The sequence below is a fragment of the Heliconius melpomene genome, chromosome 20 (genome assembly GCF_056956725.1).
Source record: "Heliconius melpomene rosina isolate 202511_hmr_F chromosome 20, ASM5695672v1, whole genome shotgun sequence".
NCBI classification, from domain to species: domain Eukaryota; kingdom Metazoa; phylum Arthropoda; class Insecta; order Lepidoptera; family Nymphalidae; genus Heliconius; species Heliconius melpomene.
Genome location: NC_140408.1, coordinates 415,869 through 439,921, shown reverse-complemented (window position 1 = coordinate 439,921; position 24,053 = coordinate 415,869). Strand labels below are relative to the sequence as shown.

General features: G+C 35.6%; 2 protein-coding genes across 2 annotated transcripts in view; one reads left to right on the top strand and one right to left on the bottom strand.

Moving 5' to 3' along the window:
* Positions 1 to 1,476: 1,476 nt before the first annotated feature.
* Positions 1,477 to 14,358, top strand: LOC146527422 (uncharacterized). The gene is made up of 3 exons (XM_085205414.1): positions 1,477 to 1,607; positions 10,862 to 11,825; positions 11,985 to 14,358. Exons 1-3 carry the CDS (start codon positions 1,585 to 1,587, stop codon positions 13,674 to 13,676), a joined length of 2,679 nt encoding a protein of 892 aa, XP_085061540.1. The 5' UTR covers positions 1,477 to 1,584; the 3' UTR covers positions 13,677 to 14,358.
* A 490-nt stretch (positions 14,359 to 14,848) lies between these two features.
* Madm (MLF1-adaptor molecule) overlaps positions 14,849 to 24,053 on the bottom strand; it is a 60,114-nt gene continuing 50,909 nt past the window's right edge. Inside the window, exons 3-10 of the mRNA XM_085205415.1 lie at positions 23,906 to 24,036; positions 23,382 to 23,560; positions 22,442 to 22,616; positions 21,948 to 22,066; positions 21,086 to 21,221; positions 20,029 to 20,266; positions 18,972 to 19,091; positions 14,849 to 18,668 (exon numbers count right to left, since the gene is read on the bottom strand). Coding sequence (XP_085061541.1) covers positions 18,582 to 18,668; positions 18,972 to 19,091; positions 20,029 to 20,266; positions 21,086 to 21,221; positions 21,948 to 22,066; positions 22,442 to 22,616; positions 23,382 to 23,560; positions 23,906 to 24,036 — 1,185 coding nt within the window. The 3' untranslated portion in view covers positions 14,849 to 18,581. The remainder of the gene's footprint in view (positions 18,669 to 18,971; positions 19,092 to 20,028; positions 20,267 to 21,085; positions 21,222 to 21,947; positions 22,067 to 22,441; positions 22,617 to 23,381; positions 23,561 to 23,905; positions 24,037 to 24,053) is intronic.

Below are 24,053 nucleotides of genomic sequence, written 5' to 3'. Positions count from 1 at the left end.
TTTTACTTCGGATGGAAATCAAAGAAGGAAGGCCGACGTTCAAAGCCGCGTTATTAAGAAAACTACTGTGTTTTATGTTGTTTATTTAATTTCAATATTTTTAAAATATAGCCAATGATTATTAAAAATTAATGTATTTTTATTTATAAGTTCACCAAACAACCTTCAAAAAAAGATAAAGTTATATTTTTTAACTTTAATTAAACATGTTATCATAATTTTTCATGAAACGATTTTTGCATATAAATAAATTTGGCTAAATGTTAATTTAATTAAAATTATTTTAAAAATATAAATCTCCAATATAGATAGCAATACAGCTTCACACGTTTTCTCGCGCAACAGGACAGGCAGGTTGGACGTAGTGTTAAGACACTCCGTTTCCGACTTTTCTGGCCAATATGCGAGACATTGCGCGGTGACTGAGCAGGGTCTATCAGAGCAGGGAAATGGAAATAATGTAAATATTTAAATTTATTAAATTTATTTCCCCAATTGGGAATCGAACCTATAACCATCGTGGTTTTGGTGAGACGCCACACGACGGCTTTATATATGTATACAATGCGACAATTGTCACGAATATCAACTTATAAGTAAATTTTAGGTTTATTTTACTTATTTATTGCATAGTTAAGAATTAATTTGAACATCACTTTCAGAAAGTAGTGAGACATTAACCAGCGCTTATTGGGAGGCGCCAAAGGGTGCTACCCATTTAAACCATATACTAATTTGGTGCAAAAACGACGTAATTGTACTTTTTTAAAAATAAGTTAAATATGTATGCGGAAACGGGAAAGACCATTCAAAAACTTTGATTGTGTCTCTTGCAACATTTCAAAGTGCAAATGCGTTATTGTTGTATCGTTATCGATTATATAAAACATGATTATACAAAAAAATCCTTTACTCCTATGCTTCCCTAAGTTAAAGGGGGGTTAAATCTGGCTGCGCACAAACCTGGAGATATACAAAACCTACATGAGGCCACACCTGTCTGACCTTACCAGTCCTCGCCAACCCCTGATGCTGCAGTAAGTGCAGAACATTGCCCTGAGGCGTGCCATCAAGGCGCCTCGGTAAGAAACGTTGTTATCAAACGTAACTTCCGTGTCGAGGACATCGACGACCATGTAGTCTCCATCGCAGCCAAGATGTACAGCCGTACCGATGCCTCGCATTCCTATTCCTCGCACTCGAGTGCACTGATAGCCCTGGCAGCACATTTACTCGAAACACTTGCCTGAGCTGGAGCCCTACACAACTCATGCCATAGCCATATCAATGGGCAGGGATCGATTCCACGGCTAGAGGGTTACCCGTCTAAGATCTCTGTCTCTCGGAGGGCTGAGAGCAGAAAACATCGTCTTCGAAAAGAATATACTTATAAATCGTATATTAAAACAAGCACAGTATGGGGCCACAACAAGTATTATCGACTGTATTACATCGATTGTTCTGTTCTGTAGAATAGTATTGTATAGTACAGTATATCAGTGATCAGTGATCTATCGGGCACCGCCGCGAGCGCGCGTGATCGCCACTGTCATGTGATATAGTCTGTGATAGTGACCAGCCAAGATGTCACTGTGTAACACGTTCAGGTGAATAAGTAGGCCGTTACACTTTGTGTTTCGGAATTTTGTGCTTTTTTATGAAAATGTCCAACAGACTTTTTTATTTTAATTTTTGGTAGGTGAAGGGAACTAAGTGTCTAAAAAATATATTTACTTCATTGGAGTTCCAACATTCACGTTTCAGAATCGAGAAATTGATAAAGTCGGTTAATATTTGCGTGCAACTGGTGCAAAAGTACATATTCTATCTATACTTGTACTAATTCAAATCTGGCTACGTACAACTCTACTATTACTATTGGGTCATTGGTGTTACATATAAGTACTAAATATTTTTCACTTCATTAATTAACAGTTATTTATCCAAAATACTAACACGCAGTGTATGTACGTACATATGTAACAAACTTGTCTGAAACACTTGCTGTGTTAGAAGTTAGCTGAAAATGAAGAACGATGATTTAATAACCATTTAGCTTTTTTTATTATAATAAAAAAAACAATGTCGTGGCCAGTGCGGCTGTAAACGCGACTGGTTGTGGGTCCGATTCCCACTTTACAATATGGAATATTTAACATTTTCATTTTCTCGCTCCCGCTTCACCTCGTTACCAACGAGGTAAAATTGAGTTCCGCCATTGAACACGCAATGGTTCTAAAATTCGGCAAAAAATGGTAACAGAAGTGTCAGTGGCGTAGCCAGGGCATTGTTGCCCGGTGCGGCTTAGGGGACTTGATGCCCTTTAAAATGGTCTAAGGTCTAAAAAAAAAAACAAAGTGTCTTCTACTCTCACGTAGATCAAGTGTCAGACACTAAAATGTGACATTGACTACCTTTAAAAAAAATAATCGTCGACTTTGATGCCTTCAACGTGACACTGGCGAAGTGATTAGTGCTGAATTGGCACGCTCGGAACGCCATAAATAAAGAGCAACAACACTTTGATGCCCCTTTCCTTTTGACGCCCGCTCGCATCCCCCTAGCTACGCTACTGAGAAGTGTCTTAATGGTAACCGAACACTAGGGTCGCAGTTTCCCTCCGTCTACCGTAGTGTTTGTTGTAAGTTTTCCATTGAATGAATAGAACAAGTTCTTAAAATGAGAAGAAATTAAAAGAATGAGGTGATCTCCAGATACCACTTTTCATCCCCCGCTACTGACTGACTCACCGGCCCCGCACCGCTAATACCGTTGATATTTGAGAGAGTTGCACACCAAGCAGGGTAGGCAGAGGGAACCTGGAAGCCGTTCCTCACTTTCTGCCGAATTCTGGAGGCATTGCGTGTTGAGTGGATGGAACTCAACGCCACGCTTTTGTTTTGTTATCAGAGCGACGAGATGAAAGTATTAGATATTTCATTTTCTCGAGTAGGAATCGAAACTACAGCCGTTTGCAGTCGTACACTCGTGCCACACGACTTTACTTGTTTATATTTGTTTTACTTATAATATAAAAACTTGAATCGCCATTTAGACGATGGGCTCGCTTCACTAAATATGTAAGGTATGATACGAGGCAGGATGCATTCATTAAATAATACAATACGATTTCGATATTGTTTTCTAGAACACTTCAATTGTCTAGTAATAGTTGTAAAAAGTGTTCTTGAAGTGATTTATACTCCAATATGGATTTTTTCATAATTGAAATCGTTTGGCTGCATAGAGTACCTACTTATTTGTACTAGTTGAAAAGAACGTCCTTTTCTTAGCCTCACTGGCAAAACACTTCGGTCTCCACTTTTCACCGAATGCCGGAGACATTGCGTGTCGAGTGGCGGTATTCAACGCAGCACTTTGCCTGGAAACTAGAGCGAAGAATTCTTTGTTTAGCTTCACGCTGTATTTTGCATGTGGGCACTTCACTCCCCACTTTATGCCCCAGGTTGTGGGTTCGATCCTCGAGTAAGAATCGAATCCCAAACCGAAGTCACACGCTTGTGGACGACGTCTCCAAGTTGAAAGTTTTTTATGTTTCACTGGAGCAGAAAATATTTGTCTGATTTCTTATCACTGCGCCACTACGGTCTTTATACAATAACTAGCGGCCCGCTCGCGGTTTCACCCGCGTGAACTATGTTATTATTAATTTCTGTCTCCATGGCTACGTCCTAGTGACGTCTATGCAAAATTTGAGACTCCTAGCATTTAGTAACGAATGACAAAGACAAATGTCATTAGTAACGAAGTTTCATACAAACTTTCGACCCCAAAAAGAACCCCTTAGAAGTCGAATATTACAAATTCCCGTCTTAGCGAGTACCTACGTCCTATAAATAACTCCTATGCAAAATTTCAGATTCCTAGAATATGTAGTTTCTGAGATTTCGTGATGAGTGAGTGACCTTTCGATTTTTATATATATACGAGTAGATAGATTAGAAACACGATATTTTTGTGGTCAAGTAGATTTGGTTTGGTTCTCAAATATAAATACTAGAGTTGCTACCACAACTAAGTTATGTGAATATTTAGTTTCTATTAAACGACAAATTGAAGAGATGGTAGGCAGAGGGAACCTAGTCTTAAGACACTCTGTTCTCCGCTTTCCGCAGAATTCTGGAGGCATGGCGTGTTAAGTGTCGGCGTTTAAACACTAGGTAGAGAATCTGGTGCTTTCTCTCTGCTCTGCTATGTGTGGAATAAAAGAAAATTGAAATATTTTTATATTTTCCTATCAGTAAAACTGAAAAGCCTGGACAATTGAATTGACTCTCATGATTCACTTTCTGGTTAAACGTTAAAGCTTTAAGAAAGTTTTCTATTCCTTATTTACGATATGTAAGCGTACGTATTCTTATTGTAAGCGCGAAGGTCGTGAGTTCATTTTCCCCGCTTTGTTAAATGAAACGCGGCGCTGTATTTGGAGACACGCGTCAATGTCTCGAAAATTCAGCGGAAAGGAGGAAACCGAGTTTTAACACTTAACACTAGGTACCCTCTGTCTACTCTGTAATAGAGGAAAAAAAGCGAGAAGCCGCTTTCATATATTTACAACTTTTTCCAGTACCTATGTTAATATTATCATTTTGCTCTGTTATAATAAAAAACACGCAAGTAATGTTTGTGTAGCGTTTGTTATAACAACTGAGGACAATAGGTTTATTGTTATAAGTAAAGTATTATTTTATTATTCTCAGGCTCGCCGATGCGTATTGAAAAATGTATATTTTCACATGTTCATTTTTTCCCATCGGTGAGTTCCTTCTCGATACACTATGTCTCGATTATGTGGCAGAAAATACATGCGTCTTATGGCGTGGGTGGAGGGTGGCTTAGACATAAATATATTTACGTCTATTGTGTATTCAAATGTTCAGGTTTTTAAGTTTCACTGAAAATAAATTGTAAAAATATTTTTCAATTTATTTGATCCCGCACTCTGCAGGGAAGGCACAGAAAGAACCGGGTAACTTAGTGTGTCCGTTCCTCACCTTCTGCCGCACATTTCATATTAATTAATAGAATCTAAATTTTATATTTATCTAATTATTAAGATATTATTTACTTTTTTACCTTGCCTTGCATATACCAGGTTTAATAATAACAATTAATATTTGCTTTTGCCACTCCTCATGAATTCCTTTCCTCGTGGTTTGTCAAAGACAGAGAAATTGAAATTAATTCATTATTAAAAAAAGTAACAAAGTAGCATTAAAATTATATGAAATATTTACTCGAGCGATAATCGAATTTACACCCACCTTGTATAATTAGACACGTTCTTACTATAGCATAATATGGTATCAATGTAAAAGTAAAGCACTAAATCATCCATAAGGCAACTGAAGTTTCCATCCGGTTCCGCTGCACAATGATATCTATTAAAGACATCCTTAATTACTTAAATCAGATATATTTTTTGTGATTTGCGAAGATTTTTTTATTTATATATTTTTTATAAGATTATTATAATAATCATATAAAAAAATTAAACAGGATTTAACAGTGTGTTGTTTAAGAATAATTTAAAGACTAAGAATAATTCAGAGGCCATACGTGGCGCAAGAGCACAAGTATGTAACTGTAAAGGCGACTGGTTGTGGGTTTGATCCCCATTGAAATATTTTTATTTCTTCGCTCTGGTGTCGAGGCAAAGCATGGCGTTGAAATCAGTCACTTAATACGTATTGAGTAACGCCTCCAGAATTCGGCGGAGAGTAAGGAGTGTCTTAACACTAGGTTCCTTTTAGTTTTTAAAGATTTATCCAATGTATCGATTAAATAAGTATAGCTGAAGACAGTCGTGGCGCAGGGGTAGAAGCGTGTGACTGTAAACGCGACGGTTGTTAGTTTTCACACTCGGCCGAGTTAAATATTTAAATCATAATTCACCTTCACGCTGTATCCCGCGCAGAGGCAGAGGGAACCCGTTCCCTACTTTCCGCCGTATTCTGGAGGCATTGCGTGTTGAGTGGCAGAATTCAACGCCGCACTTTGCCTCGACACCAGAGCTATTTCATATCTTCGAGTGGGGATAAAATATTTATTATTTAATATCATCACCTCCTCGCTCTGCTAATAATGCTCAATAAGCAATGCCTCGGGAATATAGCGGCAGTGGGGAAAGGAACTGTTTTATCTTACTGGGAACGTAGTGTCTTGACACTAAAATCCCAGGTTCCCTCCGCTTATCCTGCCGCGTGCAGAATGCAGCGTATTGCTAAAAAAATATTTAACTATTGTTGTAATGATATCTAAAATAAAAAGAAAAATAAATAAACAAGTGACTGTTTATTAGCTGTCATTGAAAAGAGACGTTGTTTTATTATAGGTTATGGGCCCGCGCTCATAAATTTCGCGATTTTGTAATTTTAACAAGAATTTTGCATCGCAAGTGTTAAAGGATAATTACAAGTATTTTGCAGATTATAGCAGTGTATATTCCTATTGAAATTTAACAATGTCGACAAACTATTTTGTGAACGTACCAAAGCTAACGGGGCGTAATAATTATAGTGAATGGTGTTTCGCGGCAGAAAATTTTCTAATCTTGGAAGGCACTAAGCACTGCGTGTGGCCAGAAGAAGGAAAAGAAATAACTGCAGATGACGCAAAAACAAAAGCCAAACTAATAATGACAATCGACCCGTCTCTGTACGTACATGTAAAAAACGTTAAAACTTCAAGTGAATTGTGGAATAAGCTTAAACAACTTTTCGATGATAACGGATTTTCACGTAGAATAAGTCTACTAAGGAATTTAATTTCGATTCGCCGAGAGAATTGCAATTCGATGACGTCATACGTGACGCAGATTATTGATACTGCACAGAAGCTCAGCGGAACAGGATTTGAAATAAATGACCAGTGGACAGGATCATTGCTGTTGGCGGGATTGCCTGATCGTTTCTCCCCTATGATTATGGCAATAGAGCACTCAGGAATACCTATTACAGCAGATTCCATCAAAACGAAATTGCTGGATATGGATTTGGCAAGTTATGATGAGAATGAAGTTAGTGGTGCTTTTGCAATTCATTCTAAGTACAGAGGAAAACAAAATTCGAATTTATCTATGGCCAGAAAAAGTGACGTAGGCAACACTACTTTACCGACGTCAAACGTCAAACAGATAAAGTGCTATCGATGTAAACAGTTCGGCCATTATAAAAACCAATGTACAAATAATGAAAATAACTCGTCAAATAAGAAAATAAATAAGGAAAGAGTGCAGTCAAATGCTTTTAGCGCAGTGTTTCTGAGTGGAAATTTCTACAAAGATGAATGGTATATCGACTCTGGCGCGAGTATGCATCTTACAGCAAATGAAAGTTGGGTTATAAATGCACAGTATGAACAATGCAAAGAAATTGTTGTTGCAAATAGTGAAAAGGTCTCAGTATCGTGTACTGGCGATGTAAAAATAACGACAGTAACGGACAACCGTGAATACGACATCATAGTGAAAAACGTATTCTGTGTACCAAGTCTCACCACGAATTTGTTATCTGTAAGCCAACTGATTACGAAAGGCAACAGTGTATCTTTCACGGAAGATGGTTGTTCGGTATATAATCAGAAGAATGTGTTGGTTGCCACAGCAGTGTTGATGAACGGAGTGTACAAAGTCAATCTGTTAAAACAAGAATGTTTGGCAGCATCGGTGGTGTCAGGAATAACATGGCATCGCAGATTAGGACATGTAAACAAAGATTATTTGAATAAGATGAAGAATGCGGTGCAGGGTATGAAACTTGATGAAAAAGTTGACATAAGCAAATCTTCATGCACAACATGTTGTGAAGGGAAACAATGCCGGTTACCATTTAAAAGCACAGGACATCGAAGCAGTAATCTACTAGATATTGTGCATACAGACATTTGTGGGCCTATGGAAAATGTATCTATAGGAGGCTCAAGATACTTCTTACTGTTTGTTGATGATTACAGTCGTATGACATTTGTTTATTTTCTGAAACACAGGAATGAGACTTTAAAATGTTTCAAAATTTTTAAATCTCAGGTAGAAAATCAAACAAAGAAAACAATCAAAGTATTAAGAAGTGATAATGGTCTAGAGTATTGCAGCAAAGAATTTGAAGATTACTTGAACAGTGCTGGTGTAATTCATCAAAAGAGCAATCCATACACGCCACAGCAGAATGGATTGTGTGAAAGATTTAATCGTACAATTGTGGAAAAGGCAAGATGTTTACTTTTTGATGCAAATTTAGGAAAAGAATTTTGGGGTGAGGCCACCAATACTGCAGTGTACCTGCAAAATCGAATTGTAGCAACGGCATTGAATAATAAAACCCCATATGAGTTGTGGACTGGCTCCAAACCAGATATTAGTCATATCAGAATATTTGGAAGTACTGTGATGGTTCATGTGGCAAAAGAAAAGCGCAAGAAATGGGACAAAAAAGCAGATCAATGTATCCTGATAGGATTTCCAGAAAATATAAAAGGATATAGAGTCTACAATCCAGAAACTAGGAGTGTGACAACTAGTAGAGATGTGATCATCATTGAGAAGGAATCAAAATCTGAACATCTCATTGAGGTGCATAGTCAGAATATTGATTCAGTGGGGGATAGCACTGATGATACACAACTACAAGAAAGTGAACCAATCCCAAGAGAAGACAGCTCTGTAAGTTCAACAGAAAGTTTTCAAGATGATGATAAGACATACATGCCAAGCGACTATGAAGACGCAGACAGCTCACTGAACGATGATATAAAAATAAGACTGCAAGATCGGCCCCAACGGATAAAGAAGGTTCCAGAAAGATATGGGATATCAAACCTGTGTGTAGACAGTGAATTACGGGATGATGTGGCAGGTTTATCTCTTGAGGATGCTTTAAATGGACCAGAAAAGGAGCAGTGGAAGTTGGCTGTAAAAGAGGAGTTACAGTGTTTTAAAGACAATGATGCGTGGGAGTTAAGTGATGCTCCAAAAGATGGTAGGGTTGTGCAGTGCAAGTGGGTGCTTCGAAAAAAGTATGACAGTGAAAATAAAGTCAGATATCGTGCGCGTCTAGTTGCTAAAGGCTTTACACAAGTAGAAGGTGTAGATTTTACTGAAATTTTCTCTCCTGTAGTTAGACATACTACTCTTAGGCTACTTTTTGCATTGTCAGTACAACTAGGTTTGGATACGACACATCTTGATGTAACAACTGCTTTCCTGAATGGTTCTCTTGAGGAAACTATTTATATGCATTTACCTAAAGGTTTTACTGAAAGAACAGTAAAGGGTCAAGTACTTAAATTAAAGAAAGCCATTTATGGGCTCAAACAGTCCTCAAGAGCGTGGTACAGGAAGGTAGATGAATGTTTGTTAAGCATAAGTTATTTTAGATCTAAAATAGAACCATGTATGTATACTAAAATGCAAGGTCAGTTGAAAACTATTGTAGCATTGTATGTCGATGATTTTTTTATTTTTTCTAATAATACTAATGAGACTAAGTATTTAAAGCAGGTTCTTGCTAGTCATTTCAAGCTCAAAGACTTAGGTGAAATAAAAAACTGTCTTGGTGTCAATGTTACTGTTGATAAATGTAAGAAAACAATAACATTAAGTCAGAGAGATTATATTGATCAGTTGTTGCATAAATTTAACATGACACAATGTAAACCTGTTCAGACTCCAATGGAAATTAAGTTAAATGTATCCAAGAATGAACATTGTGTAGGTAGTTTTCCATATCAACAAATAATTGGAAGTCTTATGTATCTTGTAGTTTTAACTAGGCCAGATATTGCATATGCAGTTGGATATTTAAGCCAATTTAATAATTGTTATTCTTATGAACATTGTGCATATGTAAAGCGGTTATTGAGATATTTAAAATATACTAGAGACTATGGTTTAAAGTATTCTGCTGATGGAAACTCAGTAATAGAAGGGTTTGTTGATGCTGATTGGGGTGGAAACATTATTGATAGAAGGTCATATACTGGAGTTTGTTTTTCTTTATCTGGCTGTGTTATATCATGGGAGGCAAAGAAACAGAAAACTGTCGCCTTATCCAGTAGTGAAGCCGAATATATGGCGATAACTGAAGCATGTAAAGAAGCAGTGTATTTGCGAAATCTACAATATGAAATAACACATAAATTGTACAGTATTGATCTTTCTAATGATAATCAAAGTGCTCTAAAGTTAACTGTGAATCCAATTTTCCACAAGAGAACCAAACACATTGACATTAAATATCATTATTGTAGAGAATGTGTAGCAAACAATATTGTGAATGTCAAGTATTTGCCAACTGCTGAAATGCCTGCAGATTTATTTACTAAAAGTTTATGTTCCATTAAACATTATAAATTTCTAGAAAGGTTGGGTGTACAAATTGTTTAATGGTTTAGTGTATTTGTATTATTAGATATAGTGGGGGTGTTGTAATGATATCTAAAATAAAAAGAAAAATAAATAAACAAGTGACTGTTTATTAGCTGTCATTGAAAAGAGACGTTGTTTTATTATAACTATAAACCACAGTAGAGTGTTTTACATGTTAGGTCTGTCCCTACTGTCTTCAGCCACAAACAATCCAAATATTTCTGTTAATATTTTATAAAAAAGTTAAAATTCATAAACTTTCTAAATAAAACAAGAACAACGGTGCAATTGGTCAGTCAGTAGCAGTAGTGCGTGACCTAATACAAACATGCTTTACGAGACGTGCGTGGTTACTGGTTGCATACGATTGCAAGTCCAGTCAAGGATTAAGCAATAAGCAATTATGGAAATCAATTATCCCGTTTAGATAAGACTAATGTAATTGCTGTCATATTAATGTAGCTATTTCTATTTCAGGTTTTTCGTGTTGAGCTCGGTCATTGTGCTGTCCTGTATTGACACACCAGCCGCTTTTACGTTACGTCACAGCACCAGAGATCAAGTGCTTGTCCATGAAGAATCCTCTCTTGTAGAAGTTGTTAAAACAAACGTAACAAATAGCAATATAAAAGGGAATTTATCAGAAAACAATCTTAGTAAAAGTTATAATATAGACAAAAATAAATATGGAGATGACGATAGATCAAGTGTTAATTCTCTACAAAGTCCTCTAGATAATGTCTCGACCGAAAGGCTTATTACAACAAGCATACAGGGTATAGAAGATCGAGGATTTGATTCGATAGCTGTTAGTACAGAGAATTTCTCAGATAAATCTACATTCGTTACCGCATCTGTCACAGAGTTCCTGTTAACGAATCCAACGTCAGAAAGAAGTATAGATGTAAATGGTCAGCCGTCATCAGAGAATTATTCAAAATTGATTTTTAAAACAACGGAACCTGAAGAGATTACTTCAGAATTACCTCAATGGAAAAAATATACGACAATCGACCGAAAAGGATCATCGACTGTATCCGACGAAGTTACTATAACTAATAAAATTGAGGAGATGGCCAAAGCAGAAACTAAAGAGTTTAGCGTTTCTTTGCACGATGTAGTTACGTCAGATATACCTTCACTTGAAAAATTAAAAAATGACTTGTTAACATCCACACTTAAGCAAACAATCGACAAAAAGGAGAATATGGGAAAAGGGAAAGAGGGAAAAATTGATACAACTAAGTGGGATACCGTAGAATCAATGAGAGCTGGGTATTTAGACTTATCAGGTAAAACAACTCTCAGCGAACAATTAACTCCTATAGAAACTTTTGAACTTAATATAAATCCGAAAGAAAATTTACGAGCAATGTTCGATACTGAAACTGACATCCCAGAAGAAAAAATTGGTGGAAAAATGGAACCACAAAGTCAAACGGTAAGAAATTGACTGTATTTTTTTTGTAATATTTAAAACCATTTTAGAACTTTTATTAGGTGTTTTTATGTTATTCTTTTCGAAAGAAGCTAATATAACGTGAAAGATAAGGCAATAAAAACAATAACAGTTAACAATTGTTATCTTTTTATTTTACAGAATGATGACATTATTAAGGAAGAACTTCTAAAAGAAAAAATTATAGAAAACAATTTGAAACACATGAATTTGAGTGTTGCAACCATCAAAGAACAAGGGACATCCGAAGACCATAATTCCACAAGTGAAAAGATAAATGTAAAACCCCTCGGCGGAGAAAAATCTAAGGATTTTTCTATATATACAGTTAGTCCTAATTATAAACCATTAAAGAAAATTGAAGTTCTGCCTCCAAAGCAATTTGTTAGAGATCCTGATGACAACAGCTGGAGAAATGAAAGTTTAAGTTCTTTAGGAATAGTATTCAAGCCGTCAAATTCTTCTAAGCCTTTCACTCAAGTATTGAAAAACAAGACAGAGACCGAATTGAACAATTTATCAGAACGTGATAGTAAGAACGTTATACCTGACCTCAGAGAAAGATTACAGAAAATGGCTGAGAAAAGGAAATCTAAAAAGAAAAAGACAGATTCATTTGGCAACGTTGTATATGTTGATTATGAAGAAAATAGTAATTCAGTTGAAAATACAAGTAAAGAAGAACAATCTACTACGTTACTCCCAGAACTTACGGGCCCAGCACTAAGTTCATCTATAGAACCCTTAGGCTTCACGCCACCTGTGTCATCAACATCACAAAAAATAAATAAAGGCTCAGGTACTTCTCGAAAATACAAGAAGTTTTTCCAACTTCCCGAATATTATGATACAGATGAAGATGACACTGATTATTTAAATATGGCTAAAATAGACATTAAAAAATTCTCGACTTCAAAGAAGACAACAATACACACGACGCCTGATATATTCCCAAAATTCACCTTGCCAAGCACTAAGGCCCCTCTTACTAATCCACCCGGCAGAATAGCTACAATACAGTACTTCCCACCATTAACAACTCAAAAAGTTAACTTCAATGATTATGATAATGATTTTAAACACAAAGTTAATTCATTCACAGATACTGAGTCCCCAAACAACATTCTATCAACAGTGAAACCCACTACACCAGTTAAGAACGCGGTACACTATAATATACAAAATACTTTGAAAATGAGTAATGATGGTGTTACTTCCAAACCAAAGTTCGAGAATAGTTTATATCTCACACAATCCCCTCTCACGACTCGAACAGGCTACATTTTGGTTGCTGAAGATGGAGCTTTAGACAGGGACGCGTATGCCATAAGACATTATAAAGATTTTATAAATGTCGCGGCCAAGAATAGTGAATTTGATAGAAGTCTAGATTTTGTTCCGTACACTGCAGCCCCTACACAGGGTGTTACTAAAACGGAAGTTACTTACGAAGCTGAGAAGCCTAAAACGACTGCCGATGAAGGATTTGACTACGATTCACAATTCCGGAAGGACGTCCTACAGAGATTTGTTGATAACTTCAATCAAGACACTGACAGTTTTAAAACGGACTACCCAGTTCTGTTTAATAACAGTGTAATTCACCGTGACATGACTCATGGAGATGTCGCTTCGTCGAGAGCGTTCATGCGAGGTTTTTATAATGATATCAAGCCAAGACGTCCACAGAAGCCAATGTGTGATCCTCACTGTGAAAATATCAATGTAGATCTGTCACCGTCTTATGAGTTACACTATTATATGCCAGAGCAAGAGGAGAAGGAGGCGGCACAATCTGTTACGCTGCCATATCCATATAAGTTAGATAATTAATTAATATACTAGAATAGTCTATTTTAAAGTATCCATAATTTCAGATCATTTTAATTTGTCTTGTCCTCGTAACAAAATAACGGAAAGTGGTAAAAATTCAAATGTTAAAGTAATTATTGTGATTAATTTGAATTATATTTGTATTAAGTAAGTCGTAAGTCTTGATTTATTTTAAAATAATTTTCAGATTAACCGAATAGTAATAAGATGTTAACAAAAATTGATGTAAAATGTGTTGTAACATACATATAATGTGTTTTTAAATATGAAAATTTATTGATATAGTTTAAAGTATAATGTATGTGATGCTTATTATATCAAAAGTGAAAAAATTTATTAGTTTGTAATAACAAATTGATTGATTGTATGTGTTCTTCTAAGCCAAATAGTAAAATAATCAACACAAATACCTAATATTGACTATTGTATATAGAACTTAGCGGTTTCTTGGTTACTTTATAAATATATATTTGCAAATAAAATTTCACATTTCATCTTATTCTTGTAAAGTAGTGAATTATTTACAAATATATGTAAACTATTTTTATATTACTAAAAATGTTCTATTTTAAGGGTTGTGATTTTAGTTTCCTGCTAAATAATGAACTTTATACGGAGTAATGTTAGCAGCTGCGATATACATTCAGTGATGTGTGGTATCTGATTAAAATTTTATAATATTTTTTTTACTTATTGAATATACACCTTTAACCCAAAAGAACAATCTAAACAGTCATGGATATAATATAACGATGAATTACGGTGAATTACAAATGAGAATCTTCAAAAATCACAGTAGTTAATTTTAAATAATTTTTAGAATTAGTTTCTGTTGTTTAAGTAAATGTACAGTTAATATCATTATTATCGTGGTTAGCTTAGAAACATAAACATAGATGAACCTGAAGCTATTATAAGTTTAAATCTCTTGAGACACGATTATCTGTTCATTTTTTTTTAAATAAAATAAATCAGTTTCACGCTGTATCTCGCACACATCAGGGTAGGCAGAAGGAACCTAGTGTTAAGACACTTCGTTCCTCAAGCACCGACCATTTTTCTGAATCACTGTGTTGAGTGGGGATCTAACACGCTTGTGCCTCAGCGCCACGACTTATTATAACATATAACATACATGATGTAATACAGGGAACAAAAGAAAACCAAGCAAAGCCGTTTAAAATACCACTTTATTGACATTTTCATTAAATAAATATGCAAACATCACTCGATCCGTCCGTTTGTTTGAGCACAGTATATATATGTATGTATGTATGTATGGGTGTTCGTTAGTATATAATACGAAATATGTATAGCATTACAGGTGTTAGCGGACAGAAAGTGGAAATGCATATATTAAATATAAAACAAATCAAAAAAATAAAAAGACAATTTTCATAAATGAACACATTCCTCTTTGGATAACAAGCTCGGATATATATATATATACACGCGATAACAACATGTGTGTCCATTCGCAACAATTAAAACAAAGTACATTTTTATTCACAAATAAAAAAAAACATAAAAGAGGCAGGAAGAGGTATTAAACAAGTATATTGCAATAAACGATCCGTAGCTATTAGGAATATCTTATTTTTTTTAAACTCATAAAAGTTATTAATAATTGTAGAATATAGTGATAATATAGACAAAAATAATATTAATTTGTCGCAAACAGGTACGTTTCAAGGTAATTTTAGTGTAAAAAATTCGCTTAAAATTTAAAAAATCGATCTTCCAGTGTAGAAAGTCGTATCTGAATTCCATACATCCCATATAACCCATATTTTTTTACATCAAATACGACTTTATTCACCGTCAGTCAAATTATCATAACGTATAGAATGTATAATCTATATATTTATTATGGACTCAAGATCGCTAGAAGCAAAGTCTAGATATTAAACGAAGACTAAATGTATTTTTTTTCAATAATAGACCCTAGATATTTCAGTGGTCCACCTAGATACCTATTTATATAACCTGAGACTAACGTTCCTACTCACTAAAACGCCTCGCATTAGTTAGTAGATTGATTGTCGTACAAATGTTTAAAAAAATTAAAAATGAACCGTGAAAAGAAACGCAATTCAAATAAAATAAGTAAATAAATATATAAGTTAAAGCAAAATCGAGTCAACGGAACACTCGATTATTTTCAAATCGCGATATATTTCATATTATAATATATTAAACACCTGCGCCGATACCGATGGATTATTACCGGATAGTTACCAGAAAGGTATGGTTTGGTTACCACTTGGTTTTGTCAGTTACCAACAGATATCCAAGTTTCTAAATGGTTCCCGGATAGCTCCGCCGTTTCGCTCTATTACCATTACCGGCTATCCCAGTCGACTATACACCAGTAACAACAATGTTATAAGTCGGCACTAGACAGTTAGAGATTATTAGAAAGTTACGAAACGGTTACCAGCGTGTTACCAAACTGTTATTTCCGGTTACAGTCAACAACGCAGGTGCGTACAGATGTTTAGTACAAGTATACCTAAATATGTGTGTAAATCTACAAGCGATATATACACACCGCGCTTATCCCCTACACTATTACACAGTACGCGCCGCTGCGACACTCTCCTCTCTCCGGTTTCGTCACAAGTGCATTTTAAACGACAAAAATGTATATGTAAATATTGAATGTAATATAAAATACAAGCTTCGCTACTTCATAATATGAAGTTCATATATACATACATATATTAAAGACGGAACGTCGCTGACTTCTAACACCAAAAAATTAAAATAGAAATAAAAAGAATCGTATATTAAAAATATAATAAGTTAGGTAAAATAAATAAGTCCAATATAGTAAACATATCTAAAGCGCCAAATTCACGTAGAAGATGGTGTTAGAAGCCGAGGGCATGAGATAAGAAATAGAAAGCTGGAAGTGTCAAATCGAAGGTGGGAAATGGAGAACGGGAGTTGGGAGATTGCCGCCGCGTGCAACTATCCAGTCTTTCGTTTGCTCTACACTAAGCGCCGTCCATCCATTCCAACAAACCTATCAATAAATTCGTTCATCTTTGTATTAAAACTGAAAACGGAGTCAAACATCATAAAAAAAATCAAAAACAGCTGCTCTCTGAAACAAACACGTGATAACCCATCCCGAGTTGGCACCTCGCATTTGGCACCCGCTCACTGTACTACAAGTGCGACTACGTTAGGAACTTATGGAACTCCGCACCGAAGCATAGACAATAGACAATACAGTGGAGACTCGATTAGCAGGCCCTCAGTTCCACGAAATCCGGATTATTATATAATTGTATATAAGACGCGAATGAACAGTAATGATTGTACTGAATATTTTTAACAAAACATAGAAGTATTGTTTTTTTATGACAACAATTAGTCCGGTTAATCGGGTTTCTACTGTACATAACACATTACACATCGTAACGTGACAGACGGATATACGCCTATACTATTTAAATGCAAAACTAGTTTTAGGCTGAAATACAAGCACCTATTTATTTCAATTACTTTGAGTGGGAATAAAGAAAATAAAGAGCGATAAAAAACAATTTACGACAAAGCGAATTTGAACCTTATTACAATAGTGAGTATGTTCAATTTCCCGTATACTTACATAACCATATCCATAAAGCTCTAGAGGAAGCCTCACTATACATATATTAATTAGATAGATTACAATTAAATATGTTTTTTTTAATATTTAAATATCATTTGTTACATTTACATACACATTCATACAAATTACTAAAATCTAAAGCGTCCTCGGTATCCGCAGCAACCAGTGCACGTTGGAACCATTGGTGTGGTTACAAACCGAAATAACCGAAATCGTATATTTAAAAAGGTTTTTATTTTAACATAATATAATAAAAAATAATAGTTAAGAAAAGACAATAAATAATATTTAAGAAGAGTAAAGGCGCAGTGTAACAATAAATTACTGAAGAAAACGCGATTTTTGTGGGTTCTATTTCCACTTTGGAGAAAGAATGCTTTTCCATTTCCCTTGCTGGTCAGAAGATCAAGCGCAGTGTTGAGTTCCGCCACTTAATGAGTCCCTAAGGTTCCTTTTGTAGACGTGTATATCTCACATACCTTGCGTGAAATGTGAGAAGCTAGAAAAAAAATTGCATAAATACATAAAGATAGTGTACAAACAAATAACCAATAACAATGTTAGTTCGCAACCAGTTCCTTAAAAGGAACCATAACAACCAAACAGCTGTGGTTTCGGATTCGTTTGCAACCACAATAGTTAAGTACCGTGCAGTGGTTGTTTTAGGCTTAGATTCATTTTCGACTAGCAAATATTTTCCGTGGAGGTCGCATTTATTTATGCATAATTGCGGTTTATAAAAAAAAAATCCCAAGAAAACAAAAGGTAATGACCTTACCGTAATATTACGTATATAAACATAACAATTGAAACAAAAAAGAGCACTCAGAAAAAAAATAACGAAGATAAAAAATGGCATGTCCGACCTCCACTAGAAACGTTATCGTAACTCGCAAATCATTCCACTATATATGCAAATTGACGTCATTACACATTTACATACAATATTGTATCATCGGATTCGAACCCGCTTCGATCAATCGCTATCTAACTTCGATAACTAAGTTAACTATTATAATTAAATAATTAATTAATATTAACACATCGATACATTGCAAAAATATTTTAACTCTCTTTCATAAGACCGTTACCATATTTTATTTAACTGAAGTGGGCATATGTTCAACATTATTTTGCAATAAATATTACACAATAACTTAAACTATATACACCACTAAGTTATCCAAGACGGTTGCTAGCGCGTGGTTGCGGTTGTTGGTTTCTAAGGTAATGGTAATGGTTGCTGGTTTCTACGGTGGTGGTTGTTGCGGTGGTGGTTGCAACTAGCTGACGACTTGTTGCGCGCGCGACGTACCGAAGCTACTGCGTAATGATTCTTCCATTAAACGACAGATTTTCTCGCGATCCGCCTGAAATATTATAATGAATTGTACTTTCAATTATAGAAAAAACAACATCATCGCGATACATTTCATACATATATTTCACGTAATTAGAAAATTATGATGTATAATATAAAGTGCAATAGATTAATAAAATAAGTAGTCCAATCTCACTAATCTTTAACACTAGATTCCTTTTTGTTTACTTTTCCCCCCAGACTAAATAAAAGAGAGCAAATGTTACAATTGTTGGTTTTGTCATTATAAATAAAAAAAATGTGGTTATAAGTATTTGAGTGCGTGCGTGTGTGTGTATACGTGTGCACATACCTCGTGTATGAACCCGAGCTGCACGAGCTCTGCGGCGAGTGCGGGCGCGGAGTCGCGGCGCGTCACGGCGCACGTCAGCTGGCGGTTCATCTTGTCGTCCATGCGCAACAAGATCGTCATCTGGGGGATTGAGAGCGAGCTTTAGCTTTATGTAAAACTATCGTTGACGCTGAAGTCAGTTCTGCTGACAAGAAACTTAACAGATGTTGTGTTCAATTTGTACGTTATTTTTATATAATTTTATTACTCAATACAATAAAACAATTTCAGCAATATTGAGTGAATTGAATTTGAGCGAATAATGGTAATTCGAAATATTTTTTCTTTTAATCATTCCTGGACAAAGTAACAAATTAACTTTTCTAATAAACATTGTTTGTACGATTAAATTTTAAATAAAGTTAATATTTTAAATTCCAGTAGTAGACAAATATATAAAAATAGTGTAATGGACATACATACATACATAGTCAGTCCCACTTAAATTATGTTCATTTTGCCCGATAGTCTCTATTGAAACTAATTCCATTGCGTCGGTCTAGTATAGTTGAAGTCATTTTGATAGTAAATATCCAATAACCAAAAATCGCTAGGCTTACAAAAATTCGACAAAAAGCAAACGTTCAGACGACACGCCAGGGACACAACACTCGAGGCGAGTCACCCGACTGCAGCGGCGATCCCTACAGAGCGATAAGGCTCATGGGCAAGTCGATGACGCATAGTTAGTGTATGTTTTCATGGACAAGGTCATAATCTTCCAGTACAACAGCACACAGAAGCAGATATGATCCCACTCACAAGTACCCCAAGGTGGGGACGGCAGCCCCCACTAGTAAGTCAAATAATACTAATAATCTAATAAGATTATGATACTAATAAGGACTAAGACAACTACTACCTAGTAAATAGAAATGAGATACAAGTACCAGAGCTATATAACAAAAAAACAGTAGACTGTGATGAAATTGACCAGCTATGAACACGGTCATGACCCAGGTGAGCAGCACTCACAGACAAGCTGATGACAGAGCGTGGATACCAGGACAGGACTCACCAGCAGGTCGCAGGCGGCGGAGGGCGCGGGTGAAGGCGCGGCGGGCGCCGGGGGCGGCGCGGGCGGAGGCGGCGCGGGCTTGAGGCTGCACATCATGTTGACGACGCGACGCGTCTCGAGGTCGCGCGCGTGCGGCTCGGGCGAGGCGGGCGCGCTTTCGGAAGCGGCGCGCGCTCGCTCGCAGGGGGAGGCGGCACGCCGCGTCGCACCGTAGGCGGTCAGAGGGTAGATGCCGTACCTAGAATGCGAAATTATAATTATTCTAATATGCTTCAATTAACCATAATGTAACAAGTCCAAGCTTCTTCAGATATCGATTGTAAAAAAATACTATTTAAATTAAAATTTGTAAGACGCCTGATCATGCTAAGTGTACCAAACGTGTTGGCCGATGTAAACTATGACAAAAGCATCTCTCGTGGACATCTAATAAATAAGGCGGATGTGTTGATGCGGCGGATCACATATGTGAATGTGATCCTAGTGTAAAAGCGTCAACACATTGTCTCATAAACGGACTCTACGCAAATACGGTTACAGGTGCGATAAGTTTACGCCTATTTCTAGTATTAATTTTATGTACATCACCACAAAATTGGTAAAATCATTAATATTTTTCTAAACATACATAACATTATCATAAATGTATTGAGATGGAATATAATAATTTCTTTAATTTTTTGCCTTTCTTTAGGATGTAACTTACAGATTGCAAGAATAACATAACAACCGGTATTAATTCTTATCCCATTATCCCAAAGTAGAATGCCGTAGGACATAATACTATGAAAGTAGCTGAATAAACAAGGCGAGCCACATCGACATCACTTTGGCCATTTGGATTCAGTGGTGATGCCGAGAAATACTATATACTATATAATACTATACGTAGAATCAACAAGATCCACCATTCAAGACTCAGCTTTAAGTATTTTTGTAATAGGACCCAAGAATAAACCCTTGTGGGACCCCCATACTGATTAATGAACCAGGAGATATGTAACATTACACTAAAGTTAACGTAACACGCACACACACACGCGCGCACTACACTTACTTGACATCCTCCACAAACTTCTCTAATTTCTCCGCGTGCGGGAGGTCTTTGGCGGAGAGCTCGTGCCTCTCTCCGTTGCGAACGCACCAGGCGAGTGCGCCGCACACCTCGTCCGTTATTGTTTCTGATATATTTGCTGTCAAATAAAGATATATGTTTTTAACATCTTTTAAAGTGAAATATATATATATATATATATATATATGGGCCACTGTCTAGTGTAAAATGGAGGTAGAAGTAAAATGCTCTCTTTAATATCACTTATAAAAATTGTTTATAGTATAATATTAATATTTTACGCTCAAAATATATTTTATAATGAGAAAACATACAAAAATGTAATAAATGTTTAAAATGGCAAAGAAATATAAAAATGAAGCACTGAAAAGCAAGACCTTTCACTTTAAACGTTTCAAGGCTCCCTTAATTATAGGGCGGAAACCCTCAACCCTCACAGCGTAAATGCATACTTATGTTTATAAATAGACGAGTTTTTAATAGACTAAAATGTATTTTGAGTTTTAGTTTTACTTGTATAAAAATAAATTAGCATTCTTTACAGTTATGGGATTTTTTAAAAATTTAGAACCGTGTGACCCATCTCTAGGTTCCCTTTAAGCTGCAAAGTAAAAAAATAATTGCTTGACAATAAAAAAACTATATACCAGATGGTTGTGCGTTCAATTCTCATTATTCAGCTTCATTTTTGCTTACACTCAACATACACTAACGCAACGTATTGTATACACGACATGTGTAAAAGGAATACAGAGTGTCTTAAGGTCACTACCTTATATACGCGGGATATCATTTGAAGATGTGAATTATACAACGGCGTATAAATATGTAAAAATTAACTCACCACTAGTATTAACAAGCGTATGCGCAGCTAATAGCTTGAGGGAGTGAACTTCGAACAACAGCGGGTGGAAGAGGAGCTCGCGAGCCGTCGGCCTTAATGCTGGATCTTTGTTAATACATCTGTAATTATATTTTATTATATTTAATATATGAATTCCAATAAAACGGCGCGGAGTGACACTAGGTTCCATTTGCCCACCCTGACATATGCGGGATACGGCGTGAAGCTGAAAATAAAAGAAAAAAAAATCCAAAAAAAATATGGCATATTTTTTTCTTATCTAGATTGAGATCTAAAGAATATAATTTAGTAATTTTATGAAATCTATTTTGACTAAACCTTTGTTTGGCAGACCATTTGGCAAATTATATATATTATGAACTTAAATTTATCTTAAAGTAGAGAACGACATATTTAAATAGTAAATATTTTTAATAATAATAATAAATCCAAAAAAAACATTCTCATGCATTACGTCCGAATTCTAAACTTACCTATAAATAAAGTCCTTCTGTCGCGTTTCCTCCAGAGACTCCACGGTGCGCACGATGTGGTCCTCCGTGACGTGACTGCCAGAGTCGCCGTTGCCTTGTATTTCTAACGCGGCGGTCTCTAACGCGCACATACCGAAGGAGTAGATGTCCATTGCTGGTGTTACCATTTGGGATGCTGGTGAGAAAAGGACTCTATAAGTAAGTTTATGAATAATTATCGGAAATATAAAGAGGATTGATAGTGACTTATCTAAGATTACTTATTAAGTTATTCAACAAAAAAATATAAAAATGTCAGTTTACTGATACACGACAGGTATCACTTTCATCCTCATTCGGAAAAAGAAGAACAAAATTATTTTCATTTCTTTGATGTGGCGACTCACACATTACATATCCAAATTGAGCGGAAGTTAAAAATAAGTATGCAATACTTATTTTTAATGCAATACTGCGCAAAACAAATAACGAACAAATAAACTGATTTATGAAGATGTTACACAAATACAAACCAGGATAGGTAAACGTACAAAACATTTTAAGCGAACATTTTCTTTGGAAATAATAATAAAAGACATTTTAGCCTCAATTATCTTTACAAATGGTCTAAACTGTGTCCACTCATTTTCTATACCCATTTTCATAACCCAGTTTTGGCCAAATAAAGGCAAAATTTACTTCTATAAAATTAGAGCGACCGAGGCCGTTCAATTCCAGAAACTATATTGTTTTAGTTTCTTTTGAATAACTATAAAAACTTATTGTGCTTATAAGTATAAATATTTTTTAATAAAAATACTTTACTTTTTTTATTTAATCGTCAAATGACGTACGAGTCCAAAATATTGTCTCTTGTCGTATTTTTTTGAAAAGTCGTGTTCTGACTTATTGAAAAAATATTTATAATTTAGATGTCTTCAAAGTGAGTAACGTAACTCACATCCATACTCCGGCGCGATGAGATGCATATTCCGCATATTCTCACGGCAGGTCTTCACGTGATGATGTATGGCATCCGGCGCCACTGAACCTATTTTGACGAGGCCGTTGTGTTGTATGAAGATCGTATCGCAGGTTAGGTTCCCGTGCACTATGGGTGGCACGCAGCCGTGGAGATAGCTGCGGAAATAGTAATGTTTCACTTATTACGTATTTATGACAAATCTAGATGGCTCTTAAATGTTATTAGGATATTTAATTGACACGCCAACAGATGATGTGAAAAGATATATTAATCAGGTGTTTAGTACAGTGCATATACTTTCCAACTATCTTTTGATCTACTTTGCTCTTAGATGTTATATATGATATAATAATGTAGCCTTCCTCAATAAATAAATTAACTAATACAAAAATATACTTTCAATTTGAACCTTGATTGAATATCTTTTCAAATTGAACCCCTTTCTGTAATTACAGTGTTCAACCAAACAAACTATATGTTTATAACATTAACTTCCTTACCTGAGTGCAGATAGGATTTGTGTACACCATCTCTTCCACGCCTGCAAGGGCAATCGCTTCACGTTTCTTTTGGTACGTTTTAGGAACTGTTTCAGTGAACCGCACGACATGTACTCTGTTATAAATATTACCTGAAAATATAAACAAC